Source organism: Chroicocephalus ridibundus, chromosome 1 (assembly GCF_963924245.1).
Source record: "Chroicocephalus ridibundus chromosome 1, bChrRid1.1, whole genome shotgun sequence".
Lineage (NCBI taxonomy): Eukaryota > Metazoa > Chordata > Aves > Charadriiformes > Laridae > Chroicocephalus > Chroicocephalus ridibundus.
The window spans coordinates 30902840-30921583 of NC_086284.1; the positions used below are offsets into that span (position 1 = coordinate 30902840).

At 42.5% G+C, this 18744-nt stretch overlaps 3 protein-coding genes across 4 annotated transcripts in view; 2 read left to right on the forward strand and 1 right to left on the reverse strand.

The window, feature by feature from the left end:
- FREM2 (FRAS1 related extracellular matrix 2) overlaps positions 1–9875 on the forward strand; it is a 138788-nt gene extending 128913 nt beyond the window's left edge. The window contains exons 21-24 of the mRNA XM_063333222.1: positions 1294–1420; positions 3044–3231; positions 4144–4290; positions 5943–9875. Of these exons, the coding sequence (XP_063189292.1) occupies positions 1294–1420; positions 3044–3231; positions 4144–4290; positions 5943–6455 (975 nt within the window). The 3' untranslated portion in view covers positions 6456–9875. The remainder of the gene's footprint in view (positions 1–1293; positions 1421–3043; positions 3232–4143; positions 4291–5942) is intronic.
- Positions 9876–9986: 111 nt separating this feature from the next.
- Positions 9987–17370, reverse strand: LOC134514900 (uncharacterized). 2 transcript variants are annotated; one of them, XM_063333279.1, is made up of 2 exons: positions 16303–17370; positions 9987–10157 (listed from the first exon to the last, which is right to left on the reverse strand). In XM_063333279.1, the coding sequence occupies exons 1-2, from the start codon at positions 16756–16758 to the stop codon at positions 9987–9989; spliced, it is 627 nt and encodes a 208-aa protein (XP_063189349.1). In that variant the 5' UTR covers positions 16759–17370. The 2 variants fall into 2 exon arrangements, with proteins under 2 accessions (XP_063189349.1, XP_063189358.1); XM_063333288.1 differs by lacking the exon at positions 9987–10157 and adding an exon at positions 14809–15016.
- A 363-nt stretch (positions 17371–17733) lies between these two features.
- Positions 17734–18744, forward strand: part of LOC134514887 (complement C4-like) — a 63488-nt gene continuing 62477 nt past the window's right edge. Inside the window, exon 1 of the mRNA XM_063333248.1 lies at positions 17734–17863. The gene's annotated coding sequence lies outside the window, so the exon portion shown is untranslated. The remainder of the gene's footprint in view (positions 17864–18744) is intronic.

Sequence of the window (18744 nt, forward strand, 5' to 3'; positions counted from 1 at the left end):
CCGTGTTTTATTCTCTTTCAGAACCACAGCTGGAAACCAGTTGTGTCAGTCAGGTATTTGAAGCTGTGGCACTGCAATCCAATAGCCTGAATCCCAGGCATTTAGAAAAAAGAATTCCGAAGAGAATGGAAATGATATTTTTAATTATTATTTCTGTGAAAAGGCTATGGGAGTAGGGTTCCTCTTTCTAAAGGGTGGCAGTGGGTTTATAAAAATACTGCAGTTATACATTCTTTTTGCCAAATCCTGTTGCTTTGATAGTTTGGGGACTCTATTGTGAAAAGGGGATTTGAAGAATAAATGTGTCAGCTGTATAACTTGCAGCAGTAGTTTCTGTTGATATCGTTATATCTCATTCCATCAGCCCCTTGTCCATGAGCCAGCAAGAATGTTTTCATTCCTGTTTTCCTCCCTTCCTTTCCACACGCATACACATATATATACATAAATATACGTATACACGTTAGCATTTTTTTATTTGTTTAGTGGCCTCTTCTTCTTTTATCTTTTTCTTTTTTGAATGTGTGCATCTTCTAGATTGTTTCCTCAGGTACACTGCATCTTTTTGAACTTTGTGCTCTTCCCAGTTCTTCTGTTCACTGTATTTTTTCCCCTTTTGTTATTCTCTGTCCCTGTGTAGTTTGCCTTCCAACTGATGGCCCAATGAAACCTGCTGCTGATAGTATTGATTTATTTTATTCTTGTAATGTAATCAAGGAAGAACCATAGATAACTGTGTCAAATATATAAAGATAAATATTAGCATAAAAAGATGCTCAAATTGTTTGGTGCATTTTCACATGCGTGATCTGATGTCCTGCAGCACATCAGAAGAACTGATACTTGCAAATAAATCCTCAGCAATGTGTACTTTCAAATAATTGGCAGAGGATCAGAAGCAGAGGTGGGACGTGCGTGTAAGAATGAAAATGGGATAAAGAAAACAGACTGTGGTGAGTCAGAGGGAGCCAAGTTATTGAGGGAAGTATTTTCCTCACGTTACCCCCACACGTGCCTTGTGCACCTTCTTGGCTGGGATTTGGAAAAATGTGGTGGGAAGAAGCTAACTGAGAATCCTGTCAGATATCACAGAGGCAGATAACCCAGAGGTTGTTTGTGTGTAAAATATATAGCAAGATATGTCTACTACAAAGAAATCTTTTTGGTTAAACTGTATTATTGCATGTAGATGTGTGGAGCTGATAAATAATGTACCTTGGGAGAAGATCGTGCTGTCTTTTAGGAGTCATTAAAGAATGCTTGTTGAAGAGCCTTAATGCTGTTGTGTTTTAGGTCAGTGACCCAGTGGCTGCTGAGTTCAGCTTGAACACCCAGATGTTCCTGCTCTCCAAAAAGACACTGTGGCTATCCGATGGCTCAATGGGCTTTGGGCAAGAAAGTGATGTTGCTTTCTCAGAAGGTATTATTGTACACAGATCGTGCACGTTCAATATATGTTCCACGCTATGAGGATCAGTCAAAACAAGAGAGGAGTGAGGGTTTGGACTTGATGCTTGTGTTCTTTTGCGTTTGCCTTTCCTACCTGGCAGTTTACATCAGAGCTGTTGTCCAATGTGCACAGAAAGTATTATGCCTGGGGGTTACAGTACTGGTGCCATTTCTCGTAAGCTGAGCACTTCATAAACATTGGCTGATATTAAGAACATTCCCAGTTGATAAGTGAGTATTACAGAGTTTTTGTTGTGGGTGAGTGTACTGGGTCTGGCTGGGATGGAGTTAACTCTCTTAATAGCAGCCGCTATGGTGCTGTGCTTTGCATCTGTGGCTAAAACGCTGTTGATATCATGCCAATGTTTTGGCTATTGCTGAGCAGTGCTTGCACAGCGTCAAGGCTTCCTCCCTTCCTCTGCCTTCCACCGAGTAGGCTGGGGGTGGGAAGATTGATTCCATTGATACATCTGCCAGTGGACCTAAGCAGTCGCTTCATTCCTCTGCTTTCATCATGTGCCTCTTTTACCTAATTATTGGAGTGTCCGTACCTTGAATACATGACTGCCTTTTGAGATATATTTGCAGCCTCTCGAACAGCAGGTGCCTGTTCTCTCTCTCTCAAAGTCTGCAATTGCTACAAATTGATGTAGAAGCAACACGACATTTCTCCTTTCCTTCTTCAGATTCTGGACCTTCCTAACCACTTTCTGTCATATGTATCTGACCACTGCACATAGTATACTTTTCTTGCGTGCATAGCAATGGCCCAGGTTGTTTGTACAGGCCTGGCATTTCTTATCTTAAACATTATCAGACAGCTGAAATGCAATTACGCTGTAGGGAGCCAAGTCTCAGAAAATGTCTCTGTGACTTTTCATAATGTTCATTCCACTTGTACAGTATGCCAGTCTGACCAAGTATAACCCTTATGCAGCCTGAACAGGATTCTACTGACAAAAAAACACATCTTTTTAACAAAGTGCATTGTCAGGAGGCCAAAACCTACACCCTGGTCTGGTGTACGGGATTACATTGGAACAGGCTGCCCAGGGAAGTGATGGAATCACCATCCCTGGAGGTATTTAAAAGATGGGTAGACATGGTGCTTAGGGACCTGGTTTAGTGGTGGTTTTGTCAGAGCTAAGTTAATGGCTGGACTCTATATCTTAAAGGTCCTTTCAAACCCAGACAAATCTGTGATTCTATGATAAAGTTTCTTTAACTCACTTTTTGAATGAAGAGCCCAGTATAGCCCAGAATTTAAAGCAGCCCCTGAACTGTTTCAGGTTATAGCAGCAGCAAATGGCCTCCTACTGCTATTGTGTAAACCGCAGTGCACAGAAGAGTGTCCACTCTGCTCGTGGCCTTTGTCAACCCCCTATGGGGGAAGCTGGGTAGCAAGTGTTCCTCAAGTAGACTTTGGATATAACTATAGGCAGATTGAGAATCTTCAGCTCGAACCTTTAACACAACCAGAAACTGCAGTCACATTACACTGCACTGAGCTTCTTGACTGGGCTTATTAACTCAGCCCAGTACTGCGCTAAATGTTCCACTGCAATGGGACGTGAACTGTGTGCACTGTTTACAGGTGATATCATTTATGGTCGGGTGATGGTGGATCCAGTGCAGAATTTGGGTGATTCCTTCTACTGTAGCATCGAGAAGGTTTTCCTGTGCACAGGAGCTGATGGATATGTACCCAAATATAATCCATCCAACACTGAGTATGGGTGCCTTGCTGATTCTCCATCCCTTCTGTACAGATTTAAGATTGTGGTAAGTGTTCTAGTTCTGGGAGGATGCACATATATATTTTTTATTTTTTCTTTAACTTATTTTTTATCCAAAACCAATTGTTCTTTAAAATGTTCTCGACAGCACCAGATTTTTGACTTGAGCTCCAGGCTAACATGAATTGATGAAGGCAGTATCTTACCTTTCTCCCTCCTGGTTCTATTCTTAATCTTTCTGGGGACTCTCATCATTTAGAGTTTGACGTAAGTTAGAATTCCAAGATAGGCTTTTTCTCTGCATCGTCTATATCCATTAACAATAAAGGGAGTCTTAGGAGACAAGCAAGTTAAGGACTGGAATTTGTATGATCTTAAGCCATCCAAAATTTAGTGCATAATGTAAAGTTAGTCATCCAGTTAGTTGCCTCTGTAGTCAATAGAGATACCTCTAAAGCTGTCATAGAATATCCAAGATTATTTCCCTTCTGAAAATAATTATAGAGTAAGCCTAGATGACTACTGACCCGATGCCCAACTTCTAGAGAGTTAACTTTAAATAAGGTGGTTAATTATCTAAACTAATCTATATGAATGTCTGTTAATAGAAATGAAAGGTAGCCTCATTAAACTGGGAAACAGACTCCTTACTTTTATTTCAGAATGCGTTTATGTATCTTTTTTGTTTTAGAAAAGTACCTGTAGTTTTTCTCTAGTGTTTCCACATTGTATTTCAACAAAAAAGTCTTCAGGCATGAGATTAAATAGAAGTTAGTACAAGTCAGATGTCACCACAATTGCTTCTCATGTCTTTTCTTTTGGTATTACACTGGACTGCATAAAATAGCATATGTAAATTACACAATTTATACATTTCCTATAAATATTAGAACTGTTTTTCCTAGAATAAATGAGTCTGTGTTTTAAAAACTTTTTTTTCTCCTGTGTGACCATGTAGGACAAAGCTCAGCCGGAGACGCAAGCCACAAGCTTTGGAAGTGTGCTTTTTAATGCAAAACTTGCAATAGATGATCCTGAAGCAATTCCGTTAGTTAAACAGCCAGGTTCTGATGGGTTTAAAGTAGACTCAACTCCTCTATTTCAGGTATGATTTCTGTAGCTCATTAGCAAGAATACTGAACCAAGAAAGAAACACTTGCACAAGAAGTGCAGTTAACAGAAAGTCATATTGAAGCCAGTAGAAGGATTTATTCTGATTTCAGTGACAGTCAAACAGGATTATAAATGCTTAAAAATTTCTAGATTTAAAATATGGAGCACTTATTAAAAGATACTTGTGGGGTTACTATGTGTTTCTCTTGCCTAATTCTATAGTCTAACCAGAAATTATACAAATTACTGTTATGCATTTCTTCTAAGAACTTGTTAAGTTTCTTGTTACATGGTATTGTTTTATGGCCTGTCAAAGACAAAAAATAAATGCATCATAAGCATTTATAGTGAACTTCATCAAAATCTAATTGATAATAAGCGTTTTCTCTGCAAGTCTCTCCTCACAGACTAGCACATTATGAAATACCTAAGCACTGGAAAGCCTAGAAATTAACATCTGAAGGGTGCAACTGGTCCTTAATTTAATATAATCCTTCAGCTGTGTGCATTGATCCCTTTGATCTCTATAACCCAGCCAGGAGTTCTCTTTTGAGTATTTGCAAAACTGCATGCAAAACCTCAAGTGTATAAATTAGTAGAAAAAATATTGAGGAGACTTTAATCTTACTCCTGGCCACTTCAGTATTAAGGGTCCCATTGTAGCCAATGGAATATTTAAGAGAATAGCCTACTTATCAGCATAAAAAGGGTTTCATCATCTCTCCCCACGAAAATGAAATCTCATTTTTGAGATAAAGAATCCGTTTCCAATAATGCAGTAATTTTTTGTCCCTATTCTGTCAAAAGAATGAAAATATGAAGCAATAGTATGTCCTGAGAAAGACTTAGAAAAACAAGAGTGAGATGGAAAATGTGTTATTTCTCACAATAACAGAACTTGGATGCAACCACTGAAATTATCAGCCAGTAGCTTTAAGAAAGTATTCAGGCAATCCTACCAGACCTTGTGGAGTCCAAATTTATTATGTATCCAGGAAAGACAAGACAAATTCAGAGAAGATAGCATCATCTCAAGCAAACTGCAGGGGATCATGGAATCACAGAATGGATGAGGTTGTCAGAAACCTCTGCAGACTGTCTATTCCAACCCCCTGCTCAGAGCAGGGTCACATAGAGCAGGTTGACACAGACTGTGTCCAGTTAGATTTGAATATCTCCAGTGGTCGAGATTCCACAGCCACACTTTTCCGATGTTCAGTCATCCTCACAGTTCAAAATTCTTTTCTTGTGTTAAGATGGAAAGAAAGCCACAGCCAGGGCCTAGTAAGCTGTCAAGTTGGTCCTGCAAGGTCCTCTACTGCCTCCTGTCTACAGCTGAGATTCTTTGTATGGCCATTGGTGCTAACAGTACCAAAAAAATGCTAAGGTCATGCTTCTTCATCTGCACCTGATAGCCATAGAGTCTGGCCATGGAGAAGAATAGAGACTACCCCCTCTTAAAATTTTGGCAGAAAACAAGACTCCTCTGTGGCACATTGGCACATAGTGGGGGTTATCTGTGCATCATTTTGAAAATACTTGTCCAGGCAATCAATTCAGAACAGTGATTGGTTTCCTCTGTGTGTAGTGCTCTCCAGATTGTGTGCCTGTGTGTTTAAATACAAAACAATTGTGTCTTTCTAGGTGTCTTTGGGTAGGGAGTGGTATGTCCATACAATCTACACTGTACGTTCAAAAGAGAATGCTAATCGTGGAATCGGCAAAAGAAGCGTGGAGCACCAGTACCACTCACTCTCTAGTGGTGGGAGCTCAGGAGCATCCGCACAGAGACGTCAGAAGAGGGGAGCTGAGCAGGCCCCAGAACTTGCAAAAGACATTGGAGTGGAAAACAACCGAGGAACAAACATACAGCACATAGCACTAGATCGCGCCAGCAAGAAACAGGTTCCCCAAAGAGAGGTTGCAGTCAATGGCGTTCTCCCCAGGGAACTGAATAACCAAAGTGCAGGGGTCAGCGTAGTCACAGTCATTGGTGGAGCTGCTGCCGTTTTCCTTGCCATCTGCTTAATTGCAATCATCATTTTGCTGCTAAAACGGAAACGAAATTCTGAGAAGAAGGAAACCACGAAGGAGTCGGGGAGCAACGAACCAATGATGCTACCGTATAATTACACCAGCGACAGCTCGGAGGTTTGATTCCGAGACCTCAGGATTCAAGCCAGAGTCTCCAGAGTGCCTAAAAAAAAAAAACTTGAACTGCACTTTGTTTGCAGCAGATCATGGTGACTCATGAGGAATAAAAGGTTCATATGCTTCTAGGTGTACTTGAAATTTTTTACCCTGAACTCCTGCTGCCATTATCAACAGTAGAAGAGTCCATATCGAATCTCCCACTTTGCACGACAGGTAATCCTGGCGTCCGGATATCATGCACTAAGCTTAAGCAGCAATTCAAGGAACTGCATTGTAAGGGAGAGGTTTTTGTTTTGTTTTTGTATTTTCTGACGTTTAAAAATGTAGAAGAAACTATCCAAAGGTGCTATATATCCCGTCTGCAATAAGAAAGGAAATCTGTTTCTTCGGAAACACAGAATACTTGAGAGGAGGAATTCTTACACTCTTCAGTTAAATGTTGTGCTGTTTTTCACAAAGAACTCAGTGTCTGCAATTAGTCCGAAAGGTGATGAAGTGCCTCGGGCATGAATCCTCCCTCCTATAAGCTTTTGACTTCACTTAGCTATACCAGTGATTTATTTTTTATTTTTTTTACTTATGTGTAACTGAAGTTTTTCAAAAGACAGCTAGATTAGCCAGTATAACATTATAATCAGTTGCATGTCACAGGATGCAATACATACTTTTTATTCAGCTATTTAATCTGAGAATTTTTTTCCTTATTTATGATTTTATAAAGCCAAAGAATACAACAAATCCAGAAAGAATTTTGTTTTTCGCTGAAACTGGACGCTTATGTCCTCTTAAGTTTATAATGGATCATGGAAGTGTTGTAAGGTAAATTATATTTGTTAGTGCATATCCACTGCTGGGAAATGCAAGCATTAGTATTTCAGTACCTAGAGTTAGATTCAAAATGCAGAGGACAAGGTTCTGCCTGAACTGAGCCGAGGAATCACGATACTGAATCCAGCGTGTGATTGTCAGTTGCCATATTAAATGGCAAGAAGGTGAAGAAAAAATTAACATTTGATTGAATCAAGTAGCATTTATTACTGTATAATCATAGCATCTCTTGACAAACGTGCTGGGTCATCGTTGGGCATTTTTTAACAAGTGACTACTTTTGCAAGAGTAATTCTAATTTTCTGTCAGTGTTCTCGGTTTAGGTAACGTGACAGCATGATGTTCCACGGAAGTTTGGATCAGCAGTGTCCCATGTCAGTTCTTATCCAGACGGGACCTGTTCTTTCCCAAAGATATCCTGCCAAATGCTTGGCCATGAAACATATGTTAACCTTCAGGACAGATTGTGCCATTTGTCACGCTAGCGTTATACACCAATAAGTCATTTCAAGTCAACGGAGTTAAACTATATAAACTATATAAAATCTGAATCAGGCTGTTGAGGCTGTTGCTAAAATACCTGTTCCCTTCCACCATCTGGTGGTGGTGGGTGCGGGCAGCCCCCAAACTATCTTCAGCTGCAACACACTTGGCATTTGGTATTCTGGGGACCACGCTGCCGAGATCTGAGTTAGCGGAACAGGATCTGACTTGAAAGCAGCCTGGCCGCAAGCACACAATGCTGCTTCTCAACTAAAAAATGTACCCAAAACGCTTCCTGACCTAGTGATTCTGCACAATCGTCCTCTGAGCCATAAAGACTCAGAAATGTTGAGGTCTACCAGCCTGGGGATATCTGTGTTACGATTCACGGTATGGTGTGAATATGCCCACAGAGGACTCACACTGATATCTCTTGCTCTGGATTTATGTTGTTATAACTTCACTGATTTAACGAGATTTCATTGGTTTTTCACCAAAAGAATCAGGTGAGAATCTGTCATACCTTTTCTAGGTTTTCTGAAGACTGTGATTCAGGCTGTGTAATTGAAGGATGTTTGCAGCAACCTAAGGGTCAAACTCCATTACTAAAACCATGCAGTCATCTTTTATTTTAATTAATCTGAGTTCTAGCCTGAAACAATTATCCACAAGACGTGCCCAGCGCATTAGACCTTTTCCCTAGTCACCTGACATTAATTTACTCTTTTAATGAAGTTCCTGGTTTTGTGATCCATGTATTATGTGTGCAAGATTGATCAAAGACTTAACCCACAGATACTTTTCGTATTTCAGTTCACAACTAAGTTGCAAATGTAACCTAAGATCAAATTTGCCTTTGTGCCTCTATGTGAAATCGCTGCGATAATGAGAAATGCAGAATTTGTCTCCTAGAAACTGCATGTTTGGATAATAGCAGTCAAAGATTCCACAGTAAAATGGGACACATGTAAATAATAGAACATTTTAATATTTATAAAATGCCTGTTTTGTATAAGCAGAGAAGATCTTTTTAAAGATATATATATAAAATACAGAAATTAGGTGTTTATCAGTAGAGCTATTTTTCTGCTTTTGAATTTTAACAGACTGAAATATCATTAAAGCTGCTTGCAGGCAAAATCTTTTTTTAATTATTACTTCTTTTTATAAAATCACATCAAAACCCATGTGTTCCACAAGCCAAATATTTAGCCCAGTAAACAACTTGATCTCTGCTTTGAATAGCGTCTGATTAAAACTCAAATGTTTAGGTCGATGGGGATTATCAGACTAATGGTTTTCTAACAATATATAAAATAATAGTGCAAACTGGTGATAACAAAGGAAAACACAAAGCAAACACGGAAAAGCTGGACAAGCCTGAGTAAGATTCATGAGTCAGATTTCAAAGTCCTCTGCCTGGGAAAAAAAATCCCAGTGTTTTCAGTAAGGCCTGCCGGATTTGTCCCATTCTTAAGAAATTGGATTTCTTGCAATTCAGTGAACTATAAATACATCTGTGACAGCATGCCTTTTTTATTGTGGCTTCAAGGTTTTAGATTTCGGCAAGACTTTTTGGCGGCTTATTAACATTTTCCCTTCTACTTAGCAAGTGGCCTTGTTTGTACTAACCTGAATAAGTGCCTCATTCCCAATTATGTGCACAAATATGTTAATATTTATCTACCCATGCAATAAACTGAGTATATTTTATATATATATATTTAATCTATTTCCAGGTTATGTATTCAATCCTCTTTTCACTGGAGTTGCTTATTCTGCTGTCAGTAATACCATTTGTTAAACCCTTTATACAATAATTACTGTGTTTAAATCTGTTATCAAGCTGTCAAAAATCTTTTCCATGCATATTTATTTGGAACAATTTTTTGCTTATGTCTATGGCTGTGATATTTGGCATTTGTAACAAGAAGAAAAATAAAACTGCTTCTCGTTCAGTTACTGAACTAAAAATTGTGTATAAATATCACTCTGTGGAGAGGTGTCGGTAATGTTAAGTGTCAGTGTTAAGAAAAACTGATCTGCCAAATGGACGGAAGAATATAAACTTACTACTGTGTTTGCAATAAATCTCACTGCTTTGTTCCCGAAGTGATTGTCTTCTGGTCATGAAGTGGTCAGCTCAGGGGTTTTTTAATCATTGTGGTTGCACGCGTGGCTCAGAGAGGGATTTTTCTTTCAATTCCAGAACATCAAAAATCTCTAGATATCTACAAGTCCTCTGTAGGTTGGATTGCCGTGATCCTGGGTGCTGGCAGGGTTTATTGAACTATACTCATTGACAGGTGAAGGTGGGTCTGCAGCCGGCCGTTCCCTTGCTCCTGCAGCGCCGATGTTGCTGTCAGTTGTTTCTTGTGTCGGCTCGTTAGATTCCTTTCCCAGTGGCAAATATATCAGGTTAGGAAATACGAGATGTAGACACTTAGGGTGAATCTGTTATATATACACTATGATGCAGGAAGAAAAGGCAGCTCTGAACCTTTCCCCTTCCACCCCACCCTTTCTAAACTGGCCAGCACCGACCTCTGATTTCTCTGTGAATTTAAGTGTCCACCCACCTCCTTCGCTGTCAGAAAGGTAATACTTCATGCCTAGTTACACAAGTAACACACACAGTATATTTACTAAGTGCTGTAAGGAGGGATGAACTAGCAAGGCAGGGATTCCTGCATTGCTACGTCTGTTACCGCCTGCTACCTAAACTTGCTCCTGGGGATTATACCCTTAGCAGTTCCTCAGACTGAGCTGAGCCATCCAATGTCATATCTATGAGCTCTGTGTTGTGATTTCTGCCAGGGCAAATCAGATTGGAAGGGTTTCTGCCCTGCTCTGCTATAAATAGCTATATATGATGTAAATGAATAAATACTCTGGTCACAGGACTATAGCACCATCAATAAATCAAAGGGCACTAATTTCCCACTCCGAGATGGACCACAGTGGCCAAATCATAGAATCATAGAATGGTTCGGGTTGGAAGGGACCTTAAAGATCATCTAGTTCCAACCCCCCTGCCCTGGGCAGGGACACCTCCCACTAGACCAGGCTGCCCAAAGCCTCATCCAGCCTGGCCTTGAACACTGCCAGGGATGGGGCACTGACAACCTCCCTGGGCAACCTGTTCCAGTGCCTCACCACCCTCACAGTAAAGAATTTCTTCCTAATATCCAATCTGGATCTACCCTCCTTCAGTTTGAAACCATTACCCCGCATCCTATCACTACACTCCCTGATAAAGAATCCCTCCCCATCTCTCCTGTAAGCCCCCTCTAGGTAGTGGAAGGCTGCTATAATGTCCACATTTGTTTTGGCACTTGGTAGAATTCTGATACTACTAAGGTGACTTGGACACCAGCGGGTCCAGGATGACTTTCTCTTCACAGCCCAAGCATGGTTACCTTTCAGCATTTATAGGAGTCAGGGGTTTTTAATGCATCCTCACTGTCTTTTGAAAGAAAGACTCAGCTCCTACCCTGAAAGAATTCTGCTCCCACCACAGAGTGCTTTAGCTTTGAAAGCTGTTCAGTAAATTACTCTCAAGTGATTGGCTGTTTGAGTTTTGGTTTTCTTATTATTTGTCTCAAGACATGATCCATTCAGAATTTACCTTGCACTGCTGTTGCTTTGGTAAGTAACCATTGACTTCCAGTAAAAATGAAGGGAACAGCTGGAAGATGCTTAAAGGATGCATCTGTTTCATTTCATGGCCAATGCTGAAGCGTGCGCTGGATTCCTGCTGTCTCCTCTTACTTGCATTTTCATGATGCGTGTTTTCCCGAGCGTAACTTTACATGTAAAGCACGAATCTGCAGCTGCACTAGTTGAAGTGCTCCAGGTAAACTGGTGCAACTGGAAGATCAGGTGTAACAATTGTCGTCTGTAGCGTCTTTTTGACCATTTTTGTAGCAAAACCTCTAACTCAGTTACCATGGAAGACAAGAGGAGGCATTCTGGAAAAGTGCATGATGTATCCACCTCTTTAATAATAGAATTTCTGCTTTCCTTCCTCTTGCATTCACTTCCAAGGAAATACGTAATTGAACTAAATGAGACAGCAAATGACAAAAAGACTTGTAAAAGGTAAAGAATGTCTCCCACATAAGTAGAGATTAGCTAGATAAGATTCTCTTCCACTCTTCACCCTCAGAAGGTAATACCCAAGGGAGAGTGTTATAGAGGTGCATTAAATCCTGAATGTTACAGAGACAGTGAGTAGGGAGCAATGATTCGCTATTTCATGTAATATTTTAGAGAGGTTCCACCCAAAAAAATTTGCTGGCTACAAGGATGAAGCAAAGTAGGCAACACTTAGTCATACGACCCAAAATTAAAATTTCAAGACTCATTACTGAAAGAAGATGTGTATCCCAAACTAAAAAAGAAGTTAAATTAATGGAAGAAAAGTCCATTGACATCAGCTATTGTTTCAACAGCTAGTTCTGAAAGCCTGGACGAGAAAAAGTTGTGAGAATTCAGGAGAAGGATCAAGCTGTTTGTCTTCGCTTGCCTTTCTCTTCCCTCCAGCTCCACTACTGCACTGCCAGCGGTGGATCGCCCAACCCAGAAGAGCCGCTCTCGTGCCCTAACAGTTGTACAATGAGCTGCCAGTTACACTCTTGGAATTGATAATATAAAGTACAAAACACATAAAGTGGTGGGGTTTTTTTTCTTGGGGTAAGAGGCAACGAAATTTCTAATTTGTCAGCACCCTGGGTCTCTGGCAGCTGGTTTACCTGCAGCTCACAGCTGCCTGGTCCTGCTGAGGATTGCTTGAAACGGTAGCCTGAGTCAATAGCCTTTTCCTGGCCCCCATCCTGTGCAGGCAAGTGATCTGGACAGAATGAGGTAAAGCATCTGGAGAGGGGAAAGTGGGCACAGAGGTAAAAGATACTCTTGATTATTTTATTTACCTTATAAACATGCTCCATTTATTCTCTGCTGTTTTTAACAAAAAGTTAAAAGAATATTTCTTGGGCTATCGAGTGTCTCTTTCACTGATGCATTTTTTCTTATGTTTCTAATGGCACCAAAATGATCCTGGCAAGAAAGAAACATAAATACCAAATTCTTTAAGTACTAGTATCTCATGGGGATGTGGCTGGACTTCTCTTCCATTTCTTGGCGGGAGACTTGGATTTCAATACAGCCAGCTGCGCTGTGCCCCACAGGGACTGGTCCCCAGTATTGTCAAGTCTGTGAAACAGAGGCTGGAGTAGGATCTGGCTCTTCGTTCAGAACAACAGAAGCCTCTGTTTGTCTTTGGGGACAAAATGATGTTGATATATCAGGAGGCTGACTTCATACGAGGTGTCCTCCTACGCCCACATCTCATGGCAGCATCACACAACAGTGCCACAGACCGCCTCATCAGCCGCGTGCCTTACACAGTCTCCCAGAGACAGGATTCCTGGCCTCCCATTGTCAGGGTCTTGAAACACCCTCTCCCAGTAGGAGGAAAGGAAAGATTTGTATCCACTCTCAAAGAGCATCAGCTGGAGAGAGATTTGTAATGGCTTCGTGGGCACCAGCAGCTGCCCATGCATCACACGTGCAGCAACTTTCATGTTCCCAGGACTTCGCAGAGGTGCCACATGATGCCCTCAATAATGCACCAGAGCGTGGAGTCCAGCAGAGGCATCCTCTGGGATCTTCTGTACCCCGGGAGGCTTCTTCCATCTCAGGTTGTAATGTCAACCACTAACTCGCCATGCCACACAGGGGATGCGCTCATTTATGTCACGTCTTCCAAGACTTCAGAGGCAAAAGTCTCAGCAGACTGTGTTCACTTCACCTAAATGCCACTCAGATCCTAATTTAGATGAACTGTAGTAACAAGGTCAAAAAAAAAACCACATTTGTGGACTGTATCATGAGGGGCACAGACACCTCAGAGTGGCTGAACAGAAGTGCCACAGAGGAGCGCAATTCTCACTGCTGATTAAGAGTCTACATGCCGCGTTCGGTTATGGGAAAAGCTTGGTGGGTCGGCGGAGATTCTCAGCACAGCAGGCTGTGCACTGGCACCTAAACCCGCCTGCAGGAGGGGTGGGTGGCTGCAATTGTTTCTTTGCTAACTTAAATGTTTTTAACCCAAGTGGCATCTCAAAAAAGATGAGTTTCAGAGGCAGAACCTGCTTCTTGCTTTCATGTAGCCAGGTTAAATGTGGACAATTCAGAAACAGTTTTCTCTTCCTGACGGGTTTTTTCTGCGTTAGTTATATAGCTAGACAGCTCGTCCAGGAAATTCACCTTCTGTTATCAGACGTTAGCCTGAAGAGGTTTGTGCACACACCTCCTGCGGCAGTCGCTGCACCCATTTATTACTATTTCCTCAGCTGTGGTGATTTTCCCACCTGCAACACTGCGCTCAGAACAGGACCATCAATAACAGCTTCTGTCTGAGCTCTTTTGGCTTGGTGCACTGCAGCTTGGATTTCCCTTCCCAATTTGGCTCTCAAAATGAAGGTGCTGGGGAGATATTTCTCCCCCAGGAAATTTCAGTTTCCTCAGGAACCGTGCATTTGACATCCGTAACATCATTATGAATGGTAAGCGTGATGCCGACAATTCAAAAAAATTCTTGCAGCATTTTGGCGTTGCCTGTAGTTCCCATCTGGAGCTGTCAGCTGTGGTAATATGCGTTACCCCAGTCTCCTCATGAAGTGGCTGAGAAGTTTTATTCTCCAACAAAATGATTGGCTTCAAAGCATGACGGCAGCAAGTGCACGTGTGTGCACACACACAAAGAGTATGTGTTTATTATTATATAAATTTTATATCTTTTTATTATGTAACATATAAGATAAACTTTCCGTATATTTATATGTGTATTTTATATAGTAAGTCATAGATATCAATGTATGTAAATAGTACATATTTTATGTGTGTTTTTATATTTTAGTATTAGATGATACAATTTTTTATTTATATGTAATTCCTCAGATAAGATTACAAGGATGAAGTGTTACAAGCTGGGAAGCAGAATTCAAGGTGTATTTGCCCAGAAGGAATCACAGCAGCCAGACTCACAGCCAAAACCTGAGAATGCACCTCCCAGCCCTCGGGGTCAGGAAGACTGATTTGATACACTCTGCTGGAGTCCAAAATAAGCAAATGGGTGGCATTTAGGACTGCATTCCAGATGGTGACTTCAGTGGTCACAGCTCCTGGGACCAGCTTGAGCTTTTCAGTCCTGGTCTGTTGCAGGATGTCAGGGAGCCGCACCACCATTCCTGCAAAATACCTTCTGTTTCATAGAATCACAGAATCATAGAATCATAGGGTTGGAAGGGACCTCTGGAGATCATCTAGTCCAACCCCCCTGCCAGAGCAGGGTCACCTAGAGCAGGTTGCACAGGAACGCGTCCAGGCGGGTTTTGAATGTCTCCAGAGTTGGAGACTCCACCACCTCTCTGGGCAGCCTGTGCCAGTGCTCTGCCACCCTCAGGGTAAAGAAGTTCCTCCTCATGTTGAGGTGGAACTTCCTATGCTCAAGTTTGTGCCCATTACCTCTTGTCCTGTCCCCGGGCACCACTGAAAAGAGCCTGGCCCCATCCTCCTGACACCCACCCTTTAAGTATTTATAAGTGTTGATAAGGTCACCCCTCAGACGTCTTTTTTCCAGACTGAAGAGACCCAAAACCCTCAGCCTTTCTTCATAAGAGAGGTGTTCCAGTCCCCTAATCATCTTTGTAGCCCTTTGCTGCACCCTCTCCAGCAGTTCCGTGTCCTTCTTGAGCCGGGGAGCCCAGAACTGGACACAGTACTCCAGGTGCGGCCTCACCAAGGCAGAGTAGAGGGGGAGGATGACCTCCCTCGACCTGCTGGCCACACTCTTCTTGATGCACCCCAGGATGCCATTGGCCTTTTTGGCCACAAGGGCACATTGCTGGCTCGTGGTCATCCTGTTGTCCACCAGGACTCCCAGGTCTCTTTCAGCTGAGCTGGTCTCCAGCAGGTCAGCCCCCAACCTGTACTGGTGCATGGGATTATTCCTCCCCAGGTGCAGCACCCTACACTTGCCCTTATTGAATTTCATAAGGTTCCTCTTTGCCCAGATCTCCAGCCTGTCCAGGTCTCTCTGTATGGCAGCACAGCCTTCTGGTGTGTCAGTCACCCCTCCCAGCTTTGTGTCATCAGCAAACTTGCTGAGGGTGCACTCTATCCCCTCGTCCAGGTCATTGATGAATATATTGAAGAGGACTGGACCCAGTACTGACCCCTGGGGAACACCACTCGTCACTGACCTCCAACTAGACTCTGTGCCCCTAATCACGACCCTCTGAGCTCTATCTTTCAACCAGTTTTCTATCCACCCTACTGTCCATTCATCAAGCCCACTCTTCCTAAGCTTTCCTATAAGGATGCTGTGGGAGACCGTGTCGAACGCCCTGCTTAAGTCAAGGTAGACCACATCTACCGCCCTCCCTTCATCTATCCATCCAGTCATGCCATCATAGAAGGCTATCAGATTAGTCAGACATGATTTCCCCTTGGTGAATCCATGTTGACTACTTACGATAGCTTTCTTTTCCTCCACATGCCTTGAGATGACACCCAGAACGAGCTGTTCCATCATCTTTCCAGGGATGGAGGCGAGGCTGACGGGGCTGTAGTTCCCCAGCTCCTCCTTCTTGCCTTTTTTGAAGACTGGAGTGACATTGGCTTTCCTCCAGTCCCCAGGCACCTCGCCTGTTCTCCAGGACCTTTCAAAGATTATGGAGAGCGGCCCAGCAATGACTTCCACCAGCTCCCTCAGCACTCTCGGGTGCATCCCATCGGGGCCCATGGACTTGTGAATATCTAATTGATCTAATTGATCCCTCACTCCATCCTCCTCAACGCAAGGGAAGTCGTCTTCTTTCCCCGTTAGTTCCCCCAATGCCTGGGACTCCTGAGGGTTGGGCCGAGCAGTAAAGACCAAAGCAAAGAAGGCATTCGGTAACTCTGCCTTCTCCGCATCCTCCGTCACCATGGTTCCTGTCTCATTCAACAGTGGGCCCACAAATTCTCTGGTCTTCCTTTTGCTTCCAATATACTTGTAGAAGCCCTTACTGTTGAGCTTGACATCCCTGGCCAGGTTTAATTCCAGGGCGGCCTTGGCTTTCCTTGTTTCATCCCTGCACGCTCTGGCAGCATTCTTGTAATCCTCCCAAGGGGTCAGTCCCTTCTTCCACTTATTGGAGACTTCCTTCTTCCACTTGAGCTTTTTCAGAAGCTCCCCACTCAACCATGCAGGTCTGCTGCGTCCCTTGCCTGATTTCTTTCTCTTAGGGATGCAGAGATTTGGAGATAGGGATGCAGTGTTTGGAGAGCAGCAAGTAAATGTATTGAGAAAAAGAGAAGTTACCTGACAGAAGTTCTCCAAAAGTCCATGTATCAGTGCCTCCTTTTTTCATTTTATGTCAAGATGCTGCAGTAGCTGTATTTCCCCCTCCCGAGCCCCCACAGCTTGAGGGCTGGAAAACGACAGCCATGGTATCAGCTTCTCCTTATGCCCCTCTCCTGGGCTGCTGGTCTCTCCGCTCCCCTTCTGCAACTGCTGTGAGCTGGTTTTGGTCACTTATTAGTTTGGAGGCCTGGAAAAGCCCCCAGACAGGGGGCAGGCAGCAGGCTCAGTCAATGAGCTTGTGCCTCCAAGGGCCAGAGAGAGGGGATGCTGCCAGCGTCTGGGCCACGTGAGTCCTCTCTCCCCAGTCCCCAGATGTTTTAAGAGAGTCCTTTTCGTTTGGTGAAGGTATGAAATCAAAAGCTAATTAGCTGCCCAGGGAATGAGGGAATTTGGCTGCTAAACAAAGAAGAGCCGTCTGCTGTCGGACGCAGTCCAAGATATCTCAAAGGGCCAACAAAAGTGACGCTTTATTCCCACACGAGTGCCCATGGATGTGGGCTTTAACTCCTCAGTGGCTCCTGGCACTCTCGGATGTGGCAGGCCAGGTCACTTTGGTCCAGCTCAGACCAGCCCTCGCCTGGAGCACTCAAACCTAACTTCCAGTCTGCTTCTCATTAAACAACCTGGGACAATTACTCCTAAAACAAAGTGAAAAGGAGAGCTCAAGAGGCAAGGATCATCCTACCCGGTGAGTCACCAACATGGGCTGCAAACGGGTCTTTTTCGTGCCGCTGTCACACAGTGTGAGGTGAAACTGCTGCTTAAAATAGATTGGGAGGTAAGAAAAAGGAGATAAATGTGTGCTTTAAAGAAAAGTAGGCAGGCCAAGAGGGTGCCTGCAGATTGAAAGGCACCTGTTTGTGGTAACAGTCTCAGAAAGCCAGGTGGAATATTCGGAAAGATCTTAATCTAATGACTTGAGAACAAACAGTTCTGTTATCATCTCTAATTTATTTCTTTGGAGTTTTTGCTTCATAATTTTCTGGGAAATGTAAATTCATTCTCCATTTTCACCTGGTGTCATCTCTCACATATCTGCACTTTAAAGGGAAACTGTCAGGGCCATGTTTACCTCCCTGATTCAGATCTTGATAAACTGGTCACACAGTGAGATTTTTATTAAAAAAAAACAACAACAACAAAACACAAACAAACAAAAAGCAAAAACAAACCAAAAAAACCCCAAACAACAACAACGGCAAGAACAACAAAACAGAAGAAGATACCCAGCTGCATTTTACAATTTTCAGAAAATATTAAAGTACTGAAAATGAAATGCATCACAACTGACCAGGCATTTTTCAGAGTGTACTGAAATCATGCCATCAGTGAATTACATTATAAAAATGAGGAAAATAAATAGCCTTCACTGTTAATACAATCATTAACAGCACAGGTATATCAAATTAGATATGGTCTGGGCTTAGCTGTCTTCTTCTTCCTGCTGTATCCTTTTAGTTTATGACCTTCTTAATTTCCTTTTAATATAGCTCCTTCCTGCATTTCCTTTACTGCATGAAAATGTTGAAAACGTGCCACCTTCTGTTCTGTTCAGCTATTGCACAGTTC

Bases quoted from the DNA above. Each gene is read 5' to 3' on its own strand.
- LOC134514900 (XM_063333279.1), bottom strand. From the start codon at position 16,758: ATGGTGACGGAGGATGCGGAGAAGGCAGAGTTACCGAATGCCTTCTTT. The intron at 10,158-16,302 runs GTAAGTAGTCAA...CCACTGGGAAAG, and splicing joins TGGAGGAAAAGAAAGCTATC to GAATCTAACGAGCCGACACA.